Source organism: Sphaeramia orbicularis, chromosome 9, assembly GCF_902148855.1.
Source record: "Sphaeramia orbicularis chromosome 9, fSphaOr1.1, whole genome shotgun sequence".
Taxonomy (NCBI): Eukaryota; Metazoa; Chordata; class Actinopteri; order Kurtiformes; family Apogonidae; genus Sphaeramia; species Sphaeramia orbicularis.
Window position 1 is genome coordinate 18,037,828 of NC_043965.1, and position 20,563 is coordinate 18,058,390.

Sequence of the window (20,563 nt, forward strand, 5' to 3'; positions counted from 1 at the left end):
TCAAGAGAGGCAGTGCTGTACAGCTGTAGGGTTTGAATGAGAAGGAAGGAGAAGATAGGAGAAGAAAAATAAGCATTACAGTTGGCATTTGTCATCTTTCATATGTCCTGTTTCGTGGCTGTTACTTATTTCTGCAACGACAGTTAATATGAAGGGATGATAACGGGGAAATATGTTTTTTCCCCTTGTGAAGTAGCCAGTTTCCAAGCTCGCTGGTGTTAGCTTCAGGCTAAGCAGCATCATCAGCTGCTAATATTAAAAGCTAGTAGCTCTGACAGTAGCACTCAGGGAAATGTATGTTTTCTACACAATCCTCGCGTCTTTAGTTACGTTTTTTATTTTGAAATGGATGAAGAAGAGGAGGTATTGTACCGACCTTAAAAGACTTGATGGAAAAACCGTTCTTATTACAGGTACATAGCCATCCTATTGAATGCACCAGATGTTCAGTCACCTCGTTTTACTGAGATTTAATGAATAAACATAGCTTTCACCTTCGATTACTGAATAAATTGTGCATTTAAATGATATATTACTCTTGGTAGTATCATTAATGAGCCGTGTATTGTATTTAATTGCAGGAGGGAATTCTGGCATCGGAAAAGAAACCGCTATATCCCTGGCAATGAGAGGTGCCCGTGTTATTATCGCCTGTAGAGACATGGATAAGGCTGAGAAGGCAGTGAGGGATATCAAGTTCAAGAGTCACAGTCTGAATGTCCTTCACATGGAGCTGGACCTAGCCAACCTGCGCTCTGTCAGGGAATTCTGCAAGAACTTCCTTCAGAGTGAAAAGAGACTTGACATCTTGGTCAATAATGCAGGTGAGTGTGTCACATATGAGTTAACACTATGTCACTAAAGGATGGAGGGCTCATGTACATTTTAAACCAGCTGTTGGTTTCTTCTGTGACTGATCTTGTGGAGTAAAGCCAAAGCATCACATGTTTTAACCTCTGTCTTTTCTCTGTGTGATTGTACCTCAGGCATGCCCAGTGTCCTTGACTGGACAGATGATGGCTTCAGTATGTGTTTTGGCGTTAACCACTTGGGTCACTTCCTTCTAACTAATTTACTCCTGCCTCGCCTCAAGGAATGTGCCCCAAGTCGTGTGGTCACCCTCACATGTTCCAGCTACAAATACCAGAAACTGGACTTCCAGGACTTGAACTACAACCTGCTTCCCTTCTTCACTTACTGTCGCAGCAAACTGGCTAACATCTACTTCACTCACGAGCTTGAACGCATAACAGAAGGGAAAGGAGTGAGTACCTTTGCAGTGCACCCTGGTAAGGAGTCTTTTTGGTTCGAATACAGTACAAAAGTCATTAAGATGATATTATATGGGTCATATACAGGGTGGGGAAGCAAAATTTACATTGAACATTTAGTTGTTTTTTCTCAGCAGGCACTACGTCAATTGTTTTGAAACCAAACATATATTGATGTCATAATCATACCTAACACTATTATCCATACCTTTCCAGAAACTTTTGCCCATATGAGTAATCAGGAAAGCAAACGTCAAAGAGTGTGTGATTTGCTGAATGCACTCGTCACACCAAAGGAGATTTCAAAAATAGTTGGAGTGTCCATAAAGACTGTTTATAATGGAAAGAAGAGAATGGCTATGAGCAAAACTATTACGAGAAAGTCTGGAAGATACTATTAAAGAAGAATGGGAGAAGTTGTCACCTGAATATTTGAGGAACACTTGCGCAAGTTTCAGGAAGCGTGTGAAGGCAGTTATTGAGAAAGAAGGAGGACACATAGAATAAAAACATTTTCTATTATGTAAATTTTCTTGTGGCAAATAAATTCTCTTGACTTTCAATAAACTAATTGGTCATACACTGTCTTTCAATCCCTGCCTCAAAATATTGTAAATTTTGCTTCCTCACCCTGTATATATATCATATAAATATGTGGTGTGGTTAAATTCTTATTATCAATTTCTGTCATCATTAAGTTGTAGAATTAGTCTGTTTGTGCTCATGTTTCATTAAATTATTCCAATATTGAACATAAAATCTCCTCTAATATGTTTTTCTCCAGGTTATGTCCAAAGTGGCTGGACGTGCCATTACTCCTTCCTGTTCAGGATGTTAATGCAGGTGATCATGTGGATGTTTTTTGTGTCAAGCGAGATGGGAGCTCAGACTGTCATCTACTGCGCTGTGTCCGATGAAGCTGCCAAACACAGCGGGGGTTATTTTGTAGACTGCAGACCTGCCACTTTGCGTCCTTTTGCAAGAGATGCTGGTGTGGCAAAGAAACTGTGGGAGGCCAGTGAGAGACTGGTGAAACTGGCCTAAAATGAGAGAAATGTAATGCAAATTTTTTTTTTATTTATTTGGCTGTCGTTTTTACTTTGTTTTGTGCTTGTGAAAGTTATTAAAAGGAAATACTTTTTGTCACAACCCCAACTCCCTTTTGTGAACGGATTGTTTTTTATGGACAAATAAAGGTTTACTTGAAGGTGGTTTCCACTCTGAGAATACTCTGACATTTAACTGAAGTACAACTTTGATATTTCAACTCTTTCATCAGTAACATGAATTTACAAGGTAAACACTGTTGGTATTTTTGTAGTGAAGCATATGATCATAATTTCTCCAATGTATATGATATATTATCAAAAAGCAGAAAAAATAAGTAATCATTCTAAGGTGCTTTATGCAAATGTATTGCTACAGTAAAACAACACCATCTGCTGGTGAAGAATAAGGTCCTGTGAAGGATGTACTGACAAGGATGCTATGTGAAACTGGGTCTTTATGGGTTTAGTATGTATAAATTGTCACTATGTTGTTAAATTGTTTTAAACTGCTGCTTAATGTTCAGAGTTACAAACAGTCAAAGGTAATCTGTGGTAAACTATATGGCTGTCAACACAGAGACAAATCAAATGTTCTATTTCTCTCATTTTATTGATAATACCTTAACACATTTTCTTGAAGTTAGAGAAACACGTGTAGCACGTAAGAGAACAGAGCAATAATCAGAAGAATCAGAGAACTAGGGGATTAATATTATTATACAAGAGAAACCCAAACTGACAAAAAGAGACAAAGGGGAACTACAAAAGAGCCAACTGTGGAGAAATTATTGAATTAGGTCGGAAACAGAGGGACTTGAGGGGGGAAAAGAGCAAAAGAGACTCTACAAAGAGAAGCCAACTCAGTGTTGTCAGTGCAACATATTCACTGGTTAGAGAAAGGCAGGAGTTCAGAGTTTATCTCAGCAATGCTTCATCTGACTAAACAGCTGAGAAGAAGGCAGCAGAGCTCACAAGAAATGTATTTATAGTAGTTTATACAGTATGCAGTCCTGCTCAATAATTTTTCAGCTATGACTTCAGCTTTGATAGTTCAGAGAATAAGGAGCCATAAGCAGTATTGGTTCATTTTAGGTCATTAAGAATGTCATTGTGGCTGCAAACAGTTAAGAAGCAGATATAAGATGAAAAAAGAAGAAATGTTCCACAAATCACTGAAGAAATCAACTGTGAAGAAACCTCCTGATGTCAAAGTGACATCAGGATGATCTGTGGTCACTTCTGCGCAGCCCTGATCAACAATTAAACAGGATTATAATGGAAGCTGGGTCCTGTTCTACAGTGAAAACCTGCTGGATTGTCTGATTTGATGCTAAAGTGCAGCTACATTAAAGCATCAATCTGCCATCCTTCTGTCTTGTTTGTGCTTTACGTTATATGACTGCGCCCCCTGCTGGAGCTCATTAGCTCTTTGAACTGCCCACCATCTTTCCCTTGTTGTCACTCCAAGCGTGACCTGCAGGTTATGTGTAGTAGCAGTCACTCTTTTGTGCTGATGATCAACAAGTGTCCTCATTTTGTCTCTAAACTATGTATAAAAGGCAGCCCCTTGTGCACTGACAACATAGAGCCCCATAAAAAAGCATGCGAAATAATCATCACATCATCATTATCATCATTATTATCACCATCAACATCCTCATATTCATCCTTAGTGCCACAGTCATTAATATAGTCATCCTAATCATCTCCATTATATCATCTTGAGACAAAAATAGTTATATGCACTTAAAAAGCTGAGAAAATAGATAGAGAAAGGTCGAGTATACCAGCATTCAGTAGAAAATGAGAAACCAAATAAAAAGAAAAACACCAAAAACGAGTGCCCTGTTGACTGTCATGCAGAAAAAAAAACAATGCCAGCTACGCTGCTAATTAGTTGCAGTTGTGTAATACTGTGTACTCCCTCATTTTTAATATGTGAATCTTATTATACTGAGTTCCAAGGCTAGTAAACACACTAAGAAGAACAGAAGAACAACACATTTGTACTGTACATGCTGCTATTTCTTCTTTTTTTGGAGGGGGGTGGGGATCATGTTGAGTTAGCACAATCACACATGAAACGCCTTCAGGTAATGTTGGACCTTTCCGTCTTAGAACTGGGTCAAACATGCATGAACGTTGTTACTGGATGAGACAGAAGTATAATACCACCTTGAAAAAAAACCTTCATTTGATAAGCTTCATCACCATAAAAAAGGTAACAAAGACTGTTTTAGAGGGACAGTTCAGACAAAATTCAGTCCTGCATTATATAGTTTTAATGGGATGTCCCATTCAGGTAATTATCCAAATAGACAAAATAAGGGACACCACGATTAATGTCAAGAAATGTTCTGACGTTAAAGTTGAAGATTTGAAAAAAAACACAAAAAGCATAAGCAATTCACACCATGTTGGTCGTGCCACAGAAAACATGCAGGATGCCAAATGTGTGTACTGTCCCTTTACAAACAGCCAGTTTTACACGGAGCAGTGTCCTTCTGAACAACAGACAGTACTTGCACAAGTGCATGAGCTGTACAATTGGAAAAAAAAAACCAAAAGAGCACACATACAAATGTCCACTAAAATAAATAAATAAATATTCAAAATAAATAGAAACCTGAGGACTATTCACCAAACTGACCCAGTCTCTTCTCCCTCATGAGACAAACATGAAGTCAGCCAACGGTGAATGAGCAAAGTACGGAGGAGCTGATCGCAAGTCGAACCCCCACAAAAATCAGTTTTCAGTGCTGCGGAGTCCATATGATCAGTCCCGTCACCCCTGGCACAAGCACTTTGTATCATTAAAAGCCAATAACACTTGACTGTAACACAAATAAAAGAGCATGATCGTAAAAACATGAACATTATACATGAAAAAAAGGGGAAAAAAAGCACACAGATCAAGTCATAAGAAAAAAAAAAAGTCCAGGGCTGAAGGCAGGAGACTGATATGCCCTCCGAAAATAAAACCTGCCCACTCTCACAAAAACTCCCAAATCTCCCCCAGGCCTGTAAAGAATACACACAGACAGCAGCATATGCACTGTACATGCTTACACACACACACAAATATTGCACTCTGTAGCAAAGACTTGCCCTGAAAATGAGGAACCAGACCACAGAACAGATATGCCAACATGAATCAGCTCTAAATACAGCAGATGAATTCATGTATTCACACCCTTGATACTTCATCACTGAGTCTAGCTATTATTAGGTATTTAAATGCAAGTGCTTCATGTAATAAAAAACACAGTAGCACCAGCTTTCTGCACGATGGCTTTGGAAGTGAGAGAAGTCACACACATGCTAGCATCCTCTCACTTTGTGACTTCTTTTGTTCATTGTTTTGAATGAAAAAAAAAAAAAAAAGAGGACCTGGTGCTGTGCTCCAGACAGCACTGAGATTTTACAGTTAAAAATATCTCGACTTTTAGGAGAAAAAACACTGAGCTTCAAGAGAGTATTTAACTGTCACCTAGCAACTGCTGGCACGCCCCCCTCAGCATGAACGTTTTTAGCAACATTAGCCAGAAAACACAAGCTCCTGATGGAGATGAGGGGGCTGATGCTGAGATGCTGCTCGCTAAGAACAAGATGAAGAGGTCAGAGGGCTATGGGCGCTCATGTTTTTTCATGTTTGTTTTTTATAATGCTAACTTGCTCAGTATTAATGTATCTGTGTAAATACCTTAAAATTTTATACTTAAATTTTTATGCTTTAAGAACGTTTATTTCTACCTGCCTTTCTTTTGCACTTGTGTGTTGCATATTATTGCTGTATACTGTTAAAATTTCCCCATGGTGGGATCAATAAAGTCTTATCTTATCTTATCTTATTAGCAGAATGTAGTTCACCTTATTTCATCCCGATAAATAACTTTAATTGTTGCTTTTGCTAGGGCTCATTTTCAGAACATGATTTTTTCCCATAGTCAATCACTAAAAAACAGAGGAATGGAAGGACAGAACCAGAAAAAAAAGCAGTATATTTTTCGCCTTTGTGTGCATTTCAACAATGGCACCTTATGTTTTTAGCTTTGACACTCAAAGGTGCACAGGGCATTATACATGAAGATTAATTCACTGCATGTTTTTAGTGCATTTGAAATGCTCTGACAAAGGAAGACAAAGACCTCAGCTATCCCTCTGTCTGTTCTAAACAACAGGTTCCTCCATCTGTAAAGAGTCTCTATATCTGGACTAGCACATAAAGTGTGTCTGCATTACAAACATTTAAACGCACACACTCATGAGACGCCCCCCTTCCAAAAAAAAGAAAAAAAAAAGACAGAAGACAAAAAGAAATAAAAACAGCAAAATAAAACTAAAAACAAAAATCAAACAAAAGAGAAAAAAAAGCAAACAGTTTGACCTCGAGTTTGGGCGCAGTATTAGAGCTAACATACATGAAGCAAATTACAAAAACTGCCAATATCATTTTCCACTTAATAGCCACAATAAAAAACAGCCACTGTTTATATGGGGAAAAAAACATGCTTCCTTAAAAAGATAGAGAAAAACAACAAAAAAAATTCCTTCAACTCTATAAACCACTGGCATCAAGAATTTTGAATTATACAAATTACATATACAATTGCAAATGTGTAATTATAATAATCGTCATAATTATATAGTAATGATAATAATAGATTTTCTTAAAACTTTACATACTGTATTTCCAGTGCAGTGTTTATGTCACACAAGTGTGGATTCACAGGAGAACAAGAGGGTCGATGTCACAAAAACAAAACAAAACAAAACAAAACGAAAAAAATCATAGGAACGGGGAAGAGACTACAGAAAGAAGGAATCACACCAAGGGCTAAAAAAAGCCCCACCCCCCACCAATTACCCAGTGTATCAGAGGAAAGAAGAAGAGGAAGTTGGGCGGTGAAGGATGCTGCTAGACGTTTGGTTGTCGGTCGATAGGTGCTGCTGTGTGACAGATGACAGACGGGGGGGTGGTAAGTAAAAACAAGAGACGCATGCTGAGGGAGGGGCAGAAGCCAGGTGCCCAGTAAAGGAGGGTTTGTTGCTGATGGGCAAAAAGCCCCGCCCCCAAACCGACACTGCACTTGTTTGTTCATCCCTTCCTCCTCCTCTTCCTCTCTCGCTCTCTCTCCAGCAGAGCGCTCCTTACAGACAAAGCTATGGCATTCGATCCTGAGAAGGAGACAAGATGGTGTCAAATTCTGAACAATATCACTATTAAAAAGTGTGACTGAGAAGCATGGCCAAAAAATATTTGATAGCTGAACAACAGACTTAAATTATATGGTTAAACTCATTATTTTATCATTTCTCTACTCAAATCACTTTCAAAGCATAAAAAAGAAACTTATTTATCATGATTTGACTTGTGTGTTAAAATAAACAAACAGATGAATGTGTAAGTCATTTGTACATGTATGGGTGTGTGTAGACATTATTTTTTTATTTATCTATTATTTATTATTTATTCATTTAGACAGGGACAATGCACAATATACATTAACCTTAAAAAGGAGACATGTAGTATGCCAGGTTGTAGCACTAGTGTTAATTTCCACCTGTAATCCCTGGGCAGGCTGATGTTATCATTAAAAAAACAGACATTAATAAAAACTAAAACATACAAAAAACAGTAAAAAAATGCATTTCTGTAACTCCATCTATATAAAAAATTCATTCACATCCAACCATTCACTTATCTAGACATTATGGTATATACTGCTCCATTGTTTCACATTCTGAATAACAGAACAAATATTAATAATTCTAAATAATGAGGGGACTATAGTGCTACCCAATTTAAAGATTTAATAAAGAAGATTTGGCTGTGCTGTTTTGATTGTTAGTAGTATCTAATGTTGTTAAATGTTGTGGGTGTAGAGGAGCAGAAGAGAAACACTGAAGAAAATGGGAGCGAATGTAAAAATTTTCACCAAAAATCTAACCCGAGTCCTCTACATTATGTATTGTGGCTGTTATTAAGTACTGTGACACAATCTGTGTTATTTCTCCACTTTAAATAAACCATGAGACAATCCAGATGTGATTGAACTATGGAATTTCAGTTTTAATTCAAGGAGTTTTACAAAAATATAGTATTAATGACATTTTTTTTCAGCACAGATACATTAATGCAATATCTTTCTAAAACTACTTGAACACAGGAGATACTACAAAGTTTGTGCCACTCTCAAAATACTTATGGACCTGAATGTATGTACTTGTTAACTTAGTAACTCAGTGAGTAACAGAACCCAACACGAACATCATTTAAGTACATGAATATGTGTGAATCTTCTATTCTTAATCCTTAAATGGGCCAAATAAATATGGCACATAACAGAAAGTGGTACATCATGGGCTGTTTTCATCAACAATGTGAAATCCTGTTGGAGTTTGTGTGATATGAACGATGCCACTGAGAAAAATAAAGCAATCAAAACTGAAAATACACGATCCCATCAATCACAACGCAACAATAATCAAAATGCAACATCTTTCATGTCACTATGACAAGTAAAAATACAAATTTGGTTCACTGGGAAAATGTGACAAGACAAATTTGACTGGTGTCAAAGCAACTAACAAGAAAACATTGTGTTTTTGCATTATATTAAACAGCCAAATAATCATGTATTTGTACAAGCATGCTGCAGGCGTACTGACTCATTGAGGCTGTTGAAATTTGGTAGTGAGTGACAAGGCTTGTTTTTGATACTCAGTCAGCCCCATAATAGTATTAAGAAGCAGGAAGATGAAAGTGCCTATAAAGATACATGAACAATCTGTACGTATGTTAAACCACTAAATGCTCTGAGAAGTGTGTTGTTGTTACTATAGTGTTCCTCCAGTTGTGGTGGATTCTGTACCTCACTGGAGTGGCGCAGCTGGTGCGCCTGAGCAGTGGAAGTGGATGTTCTGCCACTTGCTGTCCCTACGATGCCACACACGAGTCTCCTCTGACTGGCTGGAGCGCGGCCGACCCTGTCCGTCGACAAACTGAGTGAGGCGGATGTAAGCGATGCAGGCGGCGTCTTCACCGATCAGGTGGACGTGGGGGTTCAGGATGGTGGTGTGGATGGGTTTGCTGTTCTTAGCCAAAACTGCAAAAGCAAGAGGGACATTTAGGTTTATTAACTGAGATTCTGGTTCATCTTTTTCAGGATGGAGCTTTAGGCCCAATCCCAATTCACCCCTTGGCCCTCCCCCTTACCCCTACATTTTGTGTGTTCATGTGAAGGGGTAGAAGTGTCCCAATTCTCGATGAATTGGAGGGGAAGGGCTAAGGGGGAGGGCTCTTTGGCCCTCAAAACGGAGATTTTTTAGGACCACACTATAAACGGAGAGGCATGAGAAATCTCCCATAACTGTATTCGAATCATCGGTAAGATGGAGGTAAACACAGCAAAAAAGTGCAGCAGTGTGATGAAAGAAACACACAAATGTTAGTATTTTCTCTCTAAGTAACTTAATCATTTGATGGTCCGTTTAATGCCATTTCAATATGTTATAGACCACATTTCTGCGGTTTGTGGTTGATAACCGCAAAAAGATGATCAAAGACCATGCAACAGAGGCAGTTACAGCTGCTGACAGCATGGTGAATTCTTTCGCAAACAAAGTTGTTGCATCTGTTTATAGCGGCATCGATGACTGCTGCTGACGTAACAGGTCTCGAAGGGTTGTCTCATTTGCAAGGGGTAGTGCCAAGTGCTAGGGCCAAGGGGTAGGGGTATGGGGGGGCAAGGGGTGAATTAGGATTGGGCCTTAGTTTGATGTTCCGTGTAAAAAGCAATAGGGAAAATGAAGCGGTGGACAGCAACTATTCATATTCAAGGTTTAGGAGCCGTGTGTGGGATTCTGTCACTTACGGTTCTCGAAGTAAAATCTGTGGAAGTCCATCCCCTCCACCAGGTTTCCCAGTGCCTCTGGCTCAAACGAAGTTAACCCAGGGTCACAGATCTTACTAAGGAGAAAAGACAAGGACATGTTAATGCAGCAAAACATCTCCTGAATTTAGTCAAGAGCCTAATACAAACAACACCAAAAGAAACTCACGCATATGCTTCAAAGTCTCCATTGTTGACAGCCTCTATCAGCTGCTCGGTGATCTTGATGATTTCTTGTTTGCGTGCTACAGAAAACAGTATGAATGTAGTTAGTGAGTGTTAATCACAACAGCTGGACTGACGGAAATCATTTGGTTTAATTTCATTAATGGCGTTTATTAACACAGATACTCAGGCAAACTCAGTTAGTATCCCAACGCATGGGAATGTAATTAGCTTTTTAGAAGTGACTGTTCCAGCTTCATTTACGATTCATATAAGGACCCTGGTGGGGGAAAAAAAAAAGTCCTATAATGAAAATACTTTAACATAGCTAAAGGTAGATGAAACACATCTGTGAAGCCTGATTAAAACAGATTTATAATCATTCCTGAATATGATGGAAAATCCATGTTTTTTATTTCAGTAAGAGCATGAGTATGTAACCTGTAAGAATGCTGCTACGTCATTTAAAGACCCTTTTTCTTCAACACTCTTACCCTTTAATTTTGCCTGAATCAATAAAATTGCTGCACCTCAAAACAACAACAGTCAATTCGTAACACGTGGTTTTAGAAAATATATAGTGGTATGAGGAGACACAAGGCATCACTGCAAGCTCTGTCCCACATATTTGAAAGATTTCACAGCTAATCAAAGCAAAAGCAAACAATTTATTTCAAAAATGCATAGATGCTTCTTTATAAAGCTGTGGTTAATAATGCTCCTAAGCAAATACCACAAACATCCAGGCAGTTCCCTTTCCAATTTAGCGTACACAGTGTACTTTTTAAATCTAATCCCAGTTTATCCAAACCAAAAAACTCACTACAGTAGACACATTCGCACACACACACAAGCCTGTGCTGAAGTTCTGCAGTGTCATGAGCATCCTGATTGGCTACCATGCGACGGATCAGGCTGGCTTGTGCTCAGTACTCACTCTGGGAAGAAGACAAGGAAGGGCTGGAGGGGGTGTGGGGTGGAGGTGGGGAGGTGGTGTGTGCAGGTGGGGGGTTGGGCCTGGCACTAGGTACCAGTGCCGATGCAGCATCACTCTCAGCTGCAGGGGCCGCGGGCGCCCTGCGAACGCTGCTTACCAAGTCTGTGAGCCGAGACACTGAGCACCATCAAGGAGGGGATGGATGGGTAGACGAGTGGGAGGGTGACACAGGGATGTAGAAGAACACAGAGACAATGAGGAGTGAAATAACGACAGTAAACTAATAAAGAAGAAAATATTATCATAGGAATTGAATTCAATTTAAGTTCTTCAGTTAGAGTTGTTCTTTAACGATCCCCTCCAGTCAAGTATAATTAAAATACTCTGCATGGAATGATAATCTGGTTGTGATTAGAAGTTGACCAACAGTGGAGTTTTAAAGGTCAAATACTAGTTTCTAAAAGGGAAAAGCAGACAGCCGATTAATCAGCCTCCATTATATCCCATTAGCAGTAACTACATATGAATTAGAAACTAGGCAACAGTGAACTGAGCATCTAATTCAAAGTAATATATACATACATTTAAAAAATGTTAAGTAAAAAAATATGGAATAGAACATCAAGTTTACAGTCAAACTCTGAGCTATTATTTAAGTCAGCAAATCCAGTGAAGGATCCTGATAGTAACCATTGGCCACAATCAGAGCCAAGTTCTTCTGATAACAATTTTAATAATTTTTTTTTTTTTTTTTTTTTAATCTTTTTATTAGGACACATTTTCGGTATACATATCCTCTCAGCACAGGTATAAGCATGTGCAATTTACAACAAAAAACTTAAACTAAAAAAAGAAGAGAGAGACAGAAAAGTAGTACCCCCCCACTCACACTGGTCCACATTCACTTAATTACGAGTGTTAAAGCTATTCTATTCTGTTATGTTTTCTTTAGATGTTTATCAAAGTAAGAGAGGAAAGGCTTCCATGTAATGTAAAATTTCTCAGTTGATCCTCTGAGGAAAAATTTGATCTTTTCCAGTTTCAAGAAAGACAATACATCTATTACCTTGGAATTTTAATATTGGTAATATTGGTTGATTAATAGCCCACTTCTCATATGGTTTTTAAACAAAAGAGCTCAACAGTACAATTCTTTAAAACTATCTGAATATGCAAAAGATTATTAATTAAGTGTTTAAAAAGCTGAATGCAAGATGGGTCCTGGTCTCCTAACAACCATTTTTTTAGTTTATGAGCAGTGATGACTACAGGTTTCTACATTGCATTTGCAAAAGTTGCATAATAGTCCATAATTGGCACTATAATGTTTGTGACCCTTCTTGTAAATACACATATTTATACATACAAGGTCTTACATGAAAGGAGAGTCAAACTTTGTGTGGACATCTAACAGTGTAAATTCAGTGGAGTTCAAAGACTAAAGACCTTTTAAGGTTGTTGAATGGAGGGGTACTGTATAAAACACCTTTAGTGTTTGTCCAGTGTCCTTTTACCTTTCACTTAATTTACTAAAATGACACATGGGAGACAGAATCTGTTCACCTGTTTCATACTTACTTCCCCTTTTCCCCACTCATATAAACTTCCTGTTCTTGCTTTTTTCTACTTACTCTGCATGGGAACAACAGGGGTGTGTGGAGGGGAGGGGGCTGAGAAAGCTGAAGGAGGCGGGGTGCAGGATCTCCCCTCTCCGTCAGATGTGGGCCCTGAACCTCTACGTACTGAGCCCAGCAGGTCAGCAAACTTTGCAGCAGCTACGTTGAGGTGGAAGGGAGGGAGGGGGGGGGGGGACATAGCAGACAGTGTACTTAAACGGAAGGTTGACCAATCAGAACACACCTTGGGGAGCATTATGACAAGCAGGCCACCCAAACAAATGTGAGATCGTGTCACATTTGTATGACAAAACCATAATACTGGATATCCACAGACCCTTAGATAGACTATGTATCAGGAACATAAAGGTACGAAGCTCTGTTCATGCTGGCTATTTCCAGGAAAAACAAATGTTAAGACAGACTGTGATGCTGCAGAGCTGCGCTGCTGTTTCACATTTGACCATTAGAGGGAGGCAGGGAATTGTTCTAGACACACACAGCGTGGGCGAAAAGGAGGGAGGATGGAAGAGTAGTTGAATAGAAATACTACAAAGCATCTCTGTGTTTTCAGAATGGCTTGTTTTTAGTTTTTATGATATTGGACACTTCAGTCGGTGTGGTAGTGTGACCTTGAAATGGTGCTGACAAAGAAAACTCCTGCAGTAGAATGAGGTAGAGTAAGAGGGTACGCTTGAAGGATTTAGTAGTGCATGTATGTCTGAATGCATGGAATACATATATGTTACTGAGGGTAACACACACACACACGCAAGGGAGGATTTAGCTGAAATGGAGCTGCAAAGGCAGGCCATGCTGACTTACAGTGCACAGCAGATGAGGAGCCCTGAGAGCTATCAGGCTGGGAACTTGTGCTGGACTGGGCCTTAAGTGAGCTGCTGTCTACGCTCTTCCCTGATAACACGCACATAGAGACGGACAACAAACATGTATGTTTGTCATACACAGAAAACAACAGAAATGTCACAGTGGAGAATGACAGGAGGGGCAAAGCAAAGCGCCAGAGGGCATGGTGGGGGGCAGACGGCACAAAATACAAGATGATAAACCCAGTCGACCTTTTCCCGCTTGGTGAAATTGCAGCTACTTTTCACTGACAGGCCTCTGTCACCAAAGGGGGGGAGAAAAAAAAAGGCATTCTACTCATTATCCCGGTTAATGACTCCATTTCAACAGGATTTACAACAATGGCTGCTACTGCATGTGCAATTTTACAGAGGCTTTAATGGGATCCTCGCCCGTAAGCAGAGGATGGATGATGACAATGATGGCCCTGATAATGAGGAAGTTGGATGCTACTCATTACCGTTGGTTTGTTTAATCAGCTGATGGAGAGGGAAATAGAACACATGACCACGCATACTGACATGCAACTGACAAATAGTTCTTAAAGCACCAGACAAGCAGCAGTGGAGAGATTAAGAGGACTTCCCTACTGTGTTGCCACATTCCTGTTGGTGATGCACAGGTTAAATTCACTAGTTAACACTAAATAATCTAATGAACTAAACTAATCCAGGTTGTCAAGGTGTGTGTTGAAAAATGATACTTACTGTTTGATTGACAGGTAGTCTCTTAGGTGGAATACAGAAATATTAAATCTTTGCAATTACAGCCAAAAAAGTACTTCAGGATTGGCAACAGCAAGGTTTTTTTTTTTTAAACATGGAATAACTTTTAATGACTGATTTTAATGACTAAAATGTAAATTCCCTAGCAGCAGGCCTCAGAAAACACTGTCAGTAAAGTATTCCCTACTATAAAGGCATTGAGAGTAATAGCACAGATATGTTGTCAGATGCTCCAAACGCCACCACAGGCGTTAGGTTGCAAACCAGCTGCCAAGCACTCTCTGACCCAACAAGATCCTTCAAACACAAGTATGGCACGAATGACTCCAACCCAACACAAGTCTGCGTTTCCCCACACTCACCTGGCTCTTGTAGTTTTCTCTGGCTCTGCCTGATATCTGCTCGTTCGAGTCTTATGAGTCTTAAACTGCTGTGTGAGACTAATGCTATCCCAGGGTGGCGCTAGCAGAACGGTGTCTTTAACTCCTCTCTGGGGCACTCTGTGTCCGTTTCCTGCTACAAGGGCTAAATTTAGACACCTCCCTCTTTAGCCGCGACCCCCCGCCCAAGGTGCCCTTGCCCTCTACACTTCTGCCAGAGGGGTGGGACAGCGGGGCTCCAATTTGGGAAGTTGAAAGGGAAAGAAAAGGGGGTGGAGAGGGAAAGATAGGGGCATAACTTCCACTATGTTTACAGAGAAGAGTACAGTAGGGTACACTGGACCCCAGGGGAATAAAGACTGTCTTCAATAAGGGCCATTTATTATTATTACAATGGATCATGACGATAATTAATTAAATTGCAACTTTTATAAATCACATATTCTACCATCATTCCAAGGCATTCTAGCTGTGAATGTCTATTTGCTACACTCCAAACAAAAAGTTAAGGATATTTCTTTTTTTTTTTTTTTTTTTTGCCATTTTTTGGTCATTCTTGCCATTTGTAAATCAAACTATGTCTGGTCATTTAAAAATGTGTTTCAATTCAGCTCACACACAAAAAAGTAAAAAGCGCTGTGCAAGAATCCCAACTGAAAAAAGATAGTCCAAAAATTAAAAATATCCTTAACTTTTTGTTTGTAGTGTACTTTCCTACAATAATATCAACCACTTCATGGCAGTTAAAAAAAAATAAGTATAATAACTACACTTTCGTTAGACCTGAAATCAATAAAAACAGCCAAAAAATAAAAATCTACAGGACAACACTACCACATTATCTGTGCAACAGCTACTGAACGTGTCACTGTAAAGGTTATATTGCTTCATTAGCTTGCCAATAAGCTACATGATGGCACCAAAGGCCAAACATTTCTGTTGTACCATGGAATAGAGGCTAGAACCCAAGAGACTTGCGCTAAAGATAGTGGCCTTTTTGTCAGCGATCAGAACTTTTCAACAAACAACAGCCATCATAATGTTCTCTTTTTCTCTGTGACCTTTTGAGAAATGTCCTGCTCTGACACCGCTTTGTTTCAGGTTTACTGAATCTCACCTTTGCCCCGTCATTCTGCTCTGTGCCTATCCATTACAGGATCAAGTTTGTCCCTCAAGATAAAGGGTATAATATATTTGCCATTATAGTAAGCATGGTACCAGAAAAAAATGGTTATATTTCTACTTCAGTAACAAATCGTAATCTCTTTCTAGTCCTGATAATTTTCCTACAGACCTACATGATTGCACTGGCCTTGGTTGCTAGGGAAGCTGTGACATGGCTGTAAAGCCTCTATAGGGAGGATGAGGAAGAGGATGGAAGAGCACATTCTGTTCTGTTCACCTGGCACCAGAAACGATACATTCATGACCTGATTTAGACGCATTATACTCAGCTCAGATGTGGAGAACAGGGGTGTTTGAGTGTGTTGGCATAGTTACGAGGCTGAAGCCATGGATTTGCTCACTCACTGACACACTCTGATTTGGTCACACGCAAAACACACACAAAAAAAAAAAACCCTAAACATTAAAACATGCTGTGAACTTGCCGATATGCAAGATACGCACCACAAAGACAGTCATACTTCAGAATTTCAGACTCAAGCAATAAATAACACACACACACGTGATACAAATACACGTCTCCGCAAGCTGACACCGCATACAGGCATGGCAGCATTTCAAAGGTGTGTGTTTCTCAGTATTAAGATTACTGCCAAACACCAACACTTTTGGGAAGGCCAAACCACAACAGCATTACAGGGCGTCTTGCATTTCACAGTCCACCCCAGTTACCCCCAGACACACACACACACACACACATACACGCTTCTTAACTCCTACATGGAAAAAAAACAAAAAACAAAAAACAGGAGAAGGAAGCAATATACCAAGGCTCCATCAGGGGTCACTAATAGGTCAGCTATTAGCAGCATGACTATCTTAGTGACTAAATTAGAGTCACACTAACACTATTCATACCACACATAAACTATACATATTATTTTTAAAAGAACACACCCTGCACGTTTAAAATGCGCTGCAGTACTTACACACTGTTTAGTTGGGTATCTACACAGCACTTACATTCAATTAGACAGTCAAAACTATTGTGTTCTTTTATACCTGTAAGTTTTGAAGAATCACAACAGAAATGCCCATGAAGTCGGACAATGAAACACATCTCACCAAGACATAACTACAAAGACAAAGCCAGTAGCAAGTGTGCATTTTTGTAAAGCTGGCATCAAAACTAATTCCCAGTCATATGCTTGGGGTGTTAAACAAACCGTTATCGCAGCATTTTGAAGGTTCTTGATATTGTTAGATGTGTCAAATGTAATTTTTAAGCACTTTCAGAGAGGCAAATGTGCTCTTTTTCCAAAGAGAAAACTCATTTTGAAGCCATTACGCTTTCAGAAACAAATTTCAGAAACATTTTAATTTCAGATAATAGGAATCCATTTTCTTTCCAAGTAAAAGGGTAAAATAAGAGTATGCCACAACCCATCATTACAAAGATGAAAATTTAACAAATCCAAGCAGCAGGCAGTTGTGCCAAATCTCCTCTGCTTTCTACTTCAGTGACCTAGTTGCCAAATACAATAAGCTTGTTTTGTCTACTTCTCTTCAGGATGGTGAATGTTTCCGCTCTTTAGTTTGTAATTTGTGCGTTATTTCTTAAGTTGTGTGTTACTTGCTTTGTTCCAGTCTCACCTTTCACATCTTCATCCTCCACTGTGGTGTTGCTGCTGTCTGATGATTCCTGAAGATGAGGAAAAACAAGTCAGTTTGGGTTCAAACCACACAGCGCACACGTTTGATAGGTATACACATTAACACACACATCACAACAGTGGTTTAACAGACTGTAGCAACTTGTTTTACACAGTCTGAACACAGACCAGCGGGAGGTACGTTCACTTCAAAAGTAGAAACAAGCACGAGCAAAATCTGAATTTCATACAAGGGTCTCAGTATGTTAGTGTGCAGTTTCCCTTTGCAAATATGCAAAAATGTGAAGTCAACACACAACAACTAACTCATCAGCCTGGTAACCCCATGCCTTCCACTGTCAACAGTCAGTCAATATTTGATTTCTTCACCATTAGTTTAAAACCTCTTTTTCTTTTTCAGTTCCAAACTCCATATGTGTATTCCTCAATGTGTGAATTAATGTGGACAGAAATCATATCTTAATACTAGCTGCTATATACTTAATATTAGTTGAGTAAATATGTTTCATCTACTTCATCCTTGGAAGCCACCAGTAGGAATTCACGACAGCAAATAATGGAGATGGCTCAATCTTTCTGTCTGCAGCACCTGTCTCCTTGTCTGGCTGTCTGTCTCTTCACAGACTTTTGCCAGAGGAGATGTTAGCTTCTGATTTCCAATTAGCAGATTAAATGGGCCTAAATTCCCCTGCATGTAAAAAGAGTTGAGAGACTCTGTGACCTCATTAGAAATACACAAGTGCACGAGCAGCATCACGAGCACAAAGCGCTAAAGTACACTCCTAAAGAGCAGCTGGTGACCTGAGGAGAGGATGAGGAGAAAGTGTGTATGTGGGGATGAGAGAGACGTACTCTTATATAATAAAAAAAAGTCATATTTTTGTTAAGTAATTATGCTGCTAGATTTTTTTTTTTGTGTGTATGAATCAGTCTTTTATTCACTTCATTTAAAACCGCCACATTACAAGCAAATGTTTTTGATGCAAGATAATACATTTGTACTTAATCCACTTTACTTCTTCCTCTACTTATACCCAATCATATCATATATCCCATACAGTCTGGCTCATACTTTATTTTATTCAAACATGCATGTCAATCTGCTACTTCACAACATCTATCAAACAAGTAATGAAGTTGCAAAAGTGCATTTCCTGACATTCAATCTAATGTAAGAGTCTCTCTTATGTAACACCTGACTTTTCTCAGAACAGTTATGTCCCTGTTCTTATTTTAACTTTGCACATCAAAACTAACCACAAACCATTTGTGCAAACACTCAGACACACACCCATCTCTGTGCCAAAGCTCAATGTAATGGTACTTGTGATAATAGTACATTCACTTGCTGATTAGCCACAGGATTGACAATCTGACAATCTCATTTTGCATACGATCTCAGTATAAGATAAGAGGTGGAAGATATTGCTCGTCTTAATCAAAAAGCCAAGTTTGAGGCCTCGAACAGCTCAGATCCATGTAAAAGGTGGAGAATTTACAAAATGTCCTCACTGTATAGGTCAGATCCTCACTTGTGTTGTTAAAAACACAAATATTGCCATACAAGAGCACACACTCATAACTAATGACAGGAATCATTCCGCAGAATCATGCTGATTAATGCAAAACCATACAACACACTTCACCTCGGTTAACCCTTATGACTACAATAAAAAGCTTGTCCTATATGATGCAAGACTTAGCTTTTACTACGTCAAGAACAGACGATCATTTAAAAATTAGGTTCTCACTTACGTTTAACCAACAAATGGTTTCAAGAAAGATACAGAATGAAAGATAATTCAAGGTAAGATACTGGCTGTAGTTGTCTTTGAGGGATAGCTTTTAGATTGAGACAGAAAAGGTTAAATCTAGCTGGTATAAGATTTACTTGATTAAGAGCTAAATAAAAATATACTTTTTTCCCCAACCTTCTCCCCATTCCTTAGTAAACACACAAACACACACACACACATTAGTAAACCGATGTCTCAGTGCAGATACATAATGAGACTAAGAAGAAAGGGCAGGAGAAAATGTGAAGAGGAGGAGAATGACAAAGACAGATAAAGAGCAGGTCAGGACAGGGTGAATGATGTATACCTTTGTCCCGTCCACTGGATTATGGATGACGGTTGTCTGAGGTTCCTAGAGGAGGAAGAGGAGGAGGGGAAGTGGAGGAATATGGAAGGAATGAGATAAAGGAGAAAAAAGGGAAGAGAGAAAGAGAAAGAAATAGACACACTTATGACAAAAAGGTAAGAACAGAACAAAGAAGAACAAAGAGAGTGATATGAATGTTAGATGAAAAGAAAGTGCTTGTTAAAGTTGGCAGAGGAGAGAGAATAATCCTCCAAAGTGATAGAGTGGGTGGATGAGCTGAAAACTGTAATTTGGAATCACTTCTGTTCTCTGCACAGGCACAAGGCAGCACACACACATACCAGGAGCAGAGACGGTACAGAAACCCAGGGTCAAGTGTCTGCCATGAGCACATCACACAGATACAGTACTCAGGAGAGATGCAGGAAGTTGCACTCAAATCTGTGATGCCCAGCTGGAAATGCACTGTTTTTTCCTGCTTCCAATGTCCCACATGAAGCAAATATAGATAGAATCCAGAGCATTGAAAACTACAGTGACGAAGAAAAAAAAGACAAACCCCAGAAGCTCATACAAAATAAATGGAATGTGCTGCGACATAGAAAAACATCAGCCCCAACATCTTACAAGGAACTTCCACCACAAAAAAAAAAAGATGCCCCACACGACAAAATAGGTCATTCTGTTCTTTCTCATAGTAAAGGTGAGTGCTGTGAATAGATAACTCGAAATGACTTTAACATGCAGTTGGCTTAGT

General features: G+C 39.2%; 2 protein-coding genes across 14 annotated transcripts in view; one reads left to right on the forward strand and one right to left on the reverse strand.

The window, feature by feature from the left end:
- Positions 1-10: 10 nt before the first annotated feature.
- Positions 11-2,513, forward strand: LOC115426297 (retinol dehydrogenase 14). The gene is made up of 4 exons (XM_030144322.1): positions 11-413; positions 582-824; positions 987-1,289; positions 2,056-2,513. Exons 1-4 carry the CDS (start codon positions 293-295, stop codon positions 2,313-2,315), a joined length of 927 nt encoding a protein of 308 aa, XP_030000182.1. The 5' UTR covers positions 11-292; the 3' UTR covers positions 2,316-2,513.
- A 394-nt stretch (positions 2,514-2,907) lies between these two features.
- Positions 2,908-20,563, reverse strand: part of camk2b1 (calcium/calmodulin-dependent protein kinase (CaM kinase) II beta 1) — an 82,028-nt gene continuing 64,372 nt past the window's right edge. For 10 of the 13 annotated variants that reach the window (XM_030144315.1, XM_030144312.1, XM_030144318.1 and 7 more), the window contains 6 exons: positions 19,807-19,851; positions 17,684-17,732; positions 10,385-10,460; positions 10,198-10,292; positions 9,196-9,429; positions 2,908-7,498 (listed from right to left, as the gene is read on the reverse strand). In XM_030144315.1, the coding sequence (XP_030000175.1) occupies positions 9,197-9,429; positions 10,198-10,292; positions 10,385-10,460; positions 17,684-17,732; positions 19,807-19,851 (498 nt within the window). In that variant the 3' untranslated portion in view covers positions 2,908-7,498; position 9,196. The remainder of the gene's footprint in view (positions 7,499-9,195; positions 9,430-10,197; positions 10,293-10,384; positions 10,461-17,683; positions 17,733-19,806; positions 19,852-20,563) is intronic. The other 3 variants (XM_030144321.1, XM_030144317.1, XM_030144319.1) reach the window with 1 other exon arrangement.

Coding starts and splice junctions, on each gene's coding strand:
- LOC115426297 (XM_030144322.1), top strand. CDS start 293: ATGTATGTTTTCTACACAATCCTCGCGTCTTTAGTTACGTTTTTTATT. Junction 414..581: donor AAAAACCGTTCTTATTACAG/GTACATAGCCAT, acceptor ATTTAATTGCAG/GAGGGAATTCTGGCATCGGA. Junction 825..986: donor CATCTTGGTCAATAATGCAG/GTGAGTGTGTCA, acceptor ATTGTACCTCAG/GCATGCCCAGTGTCCTTGAC.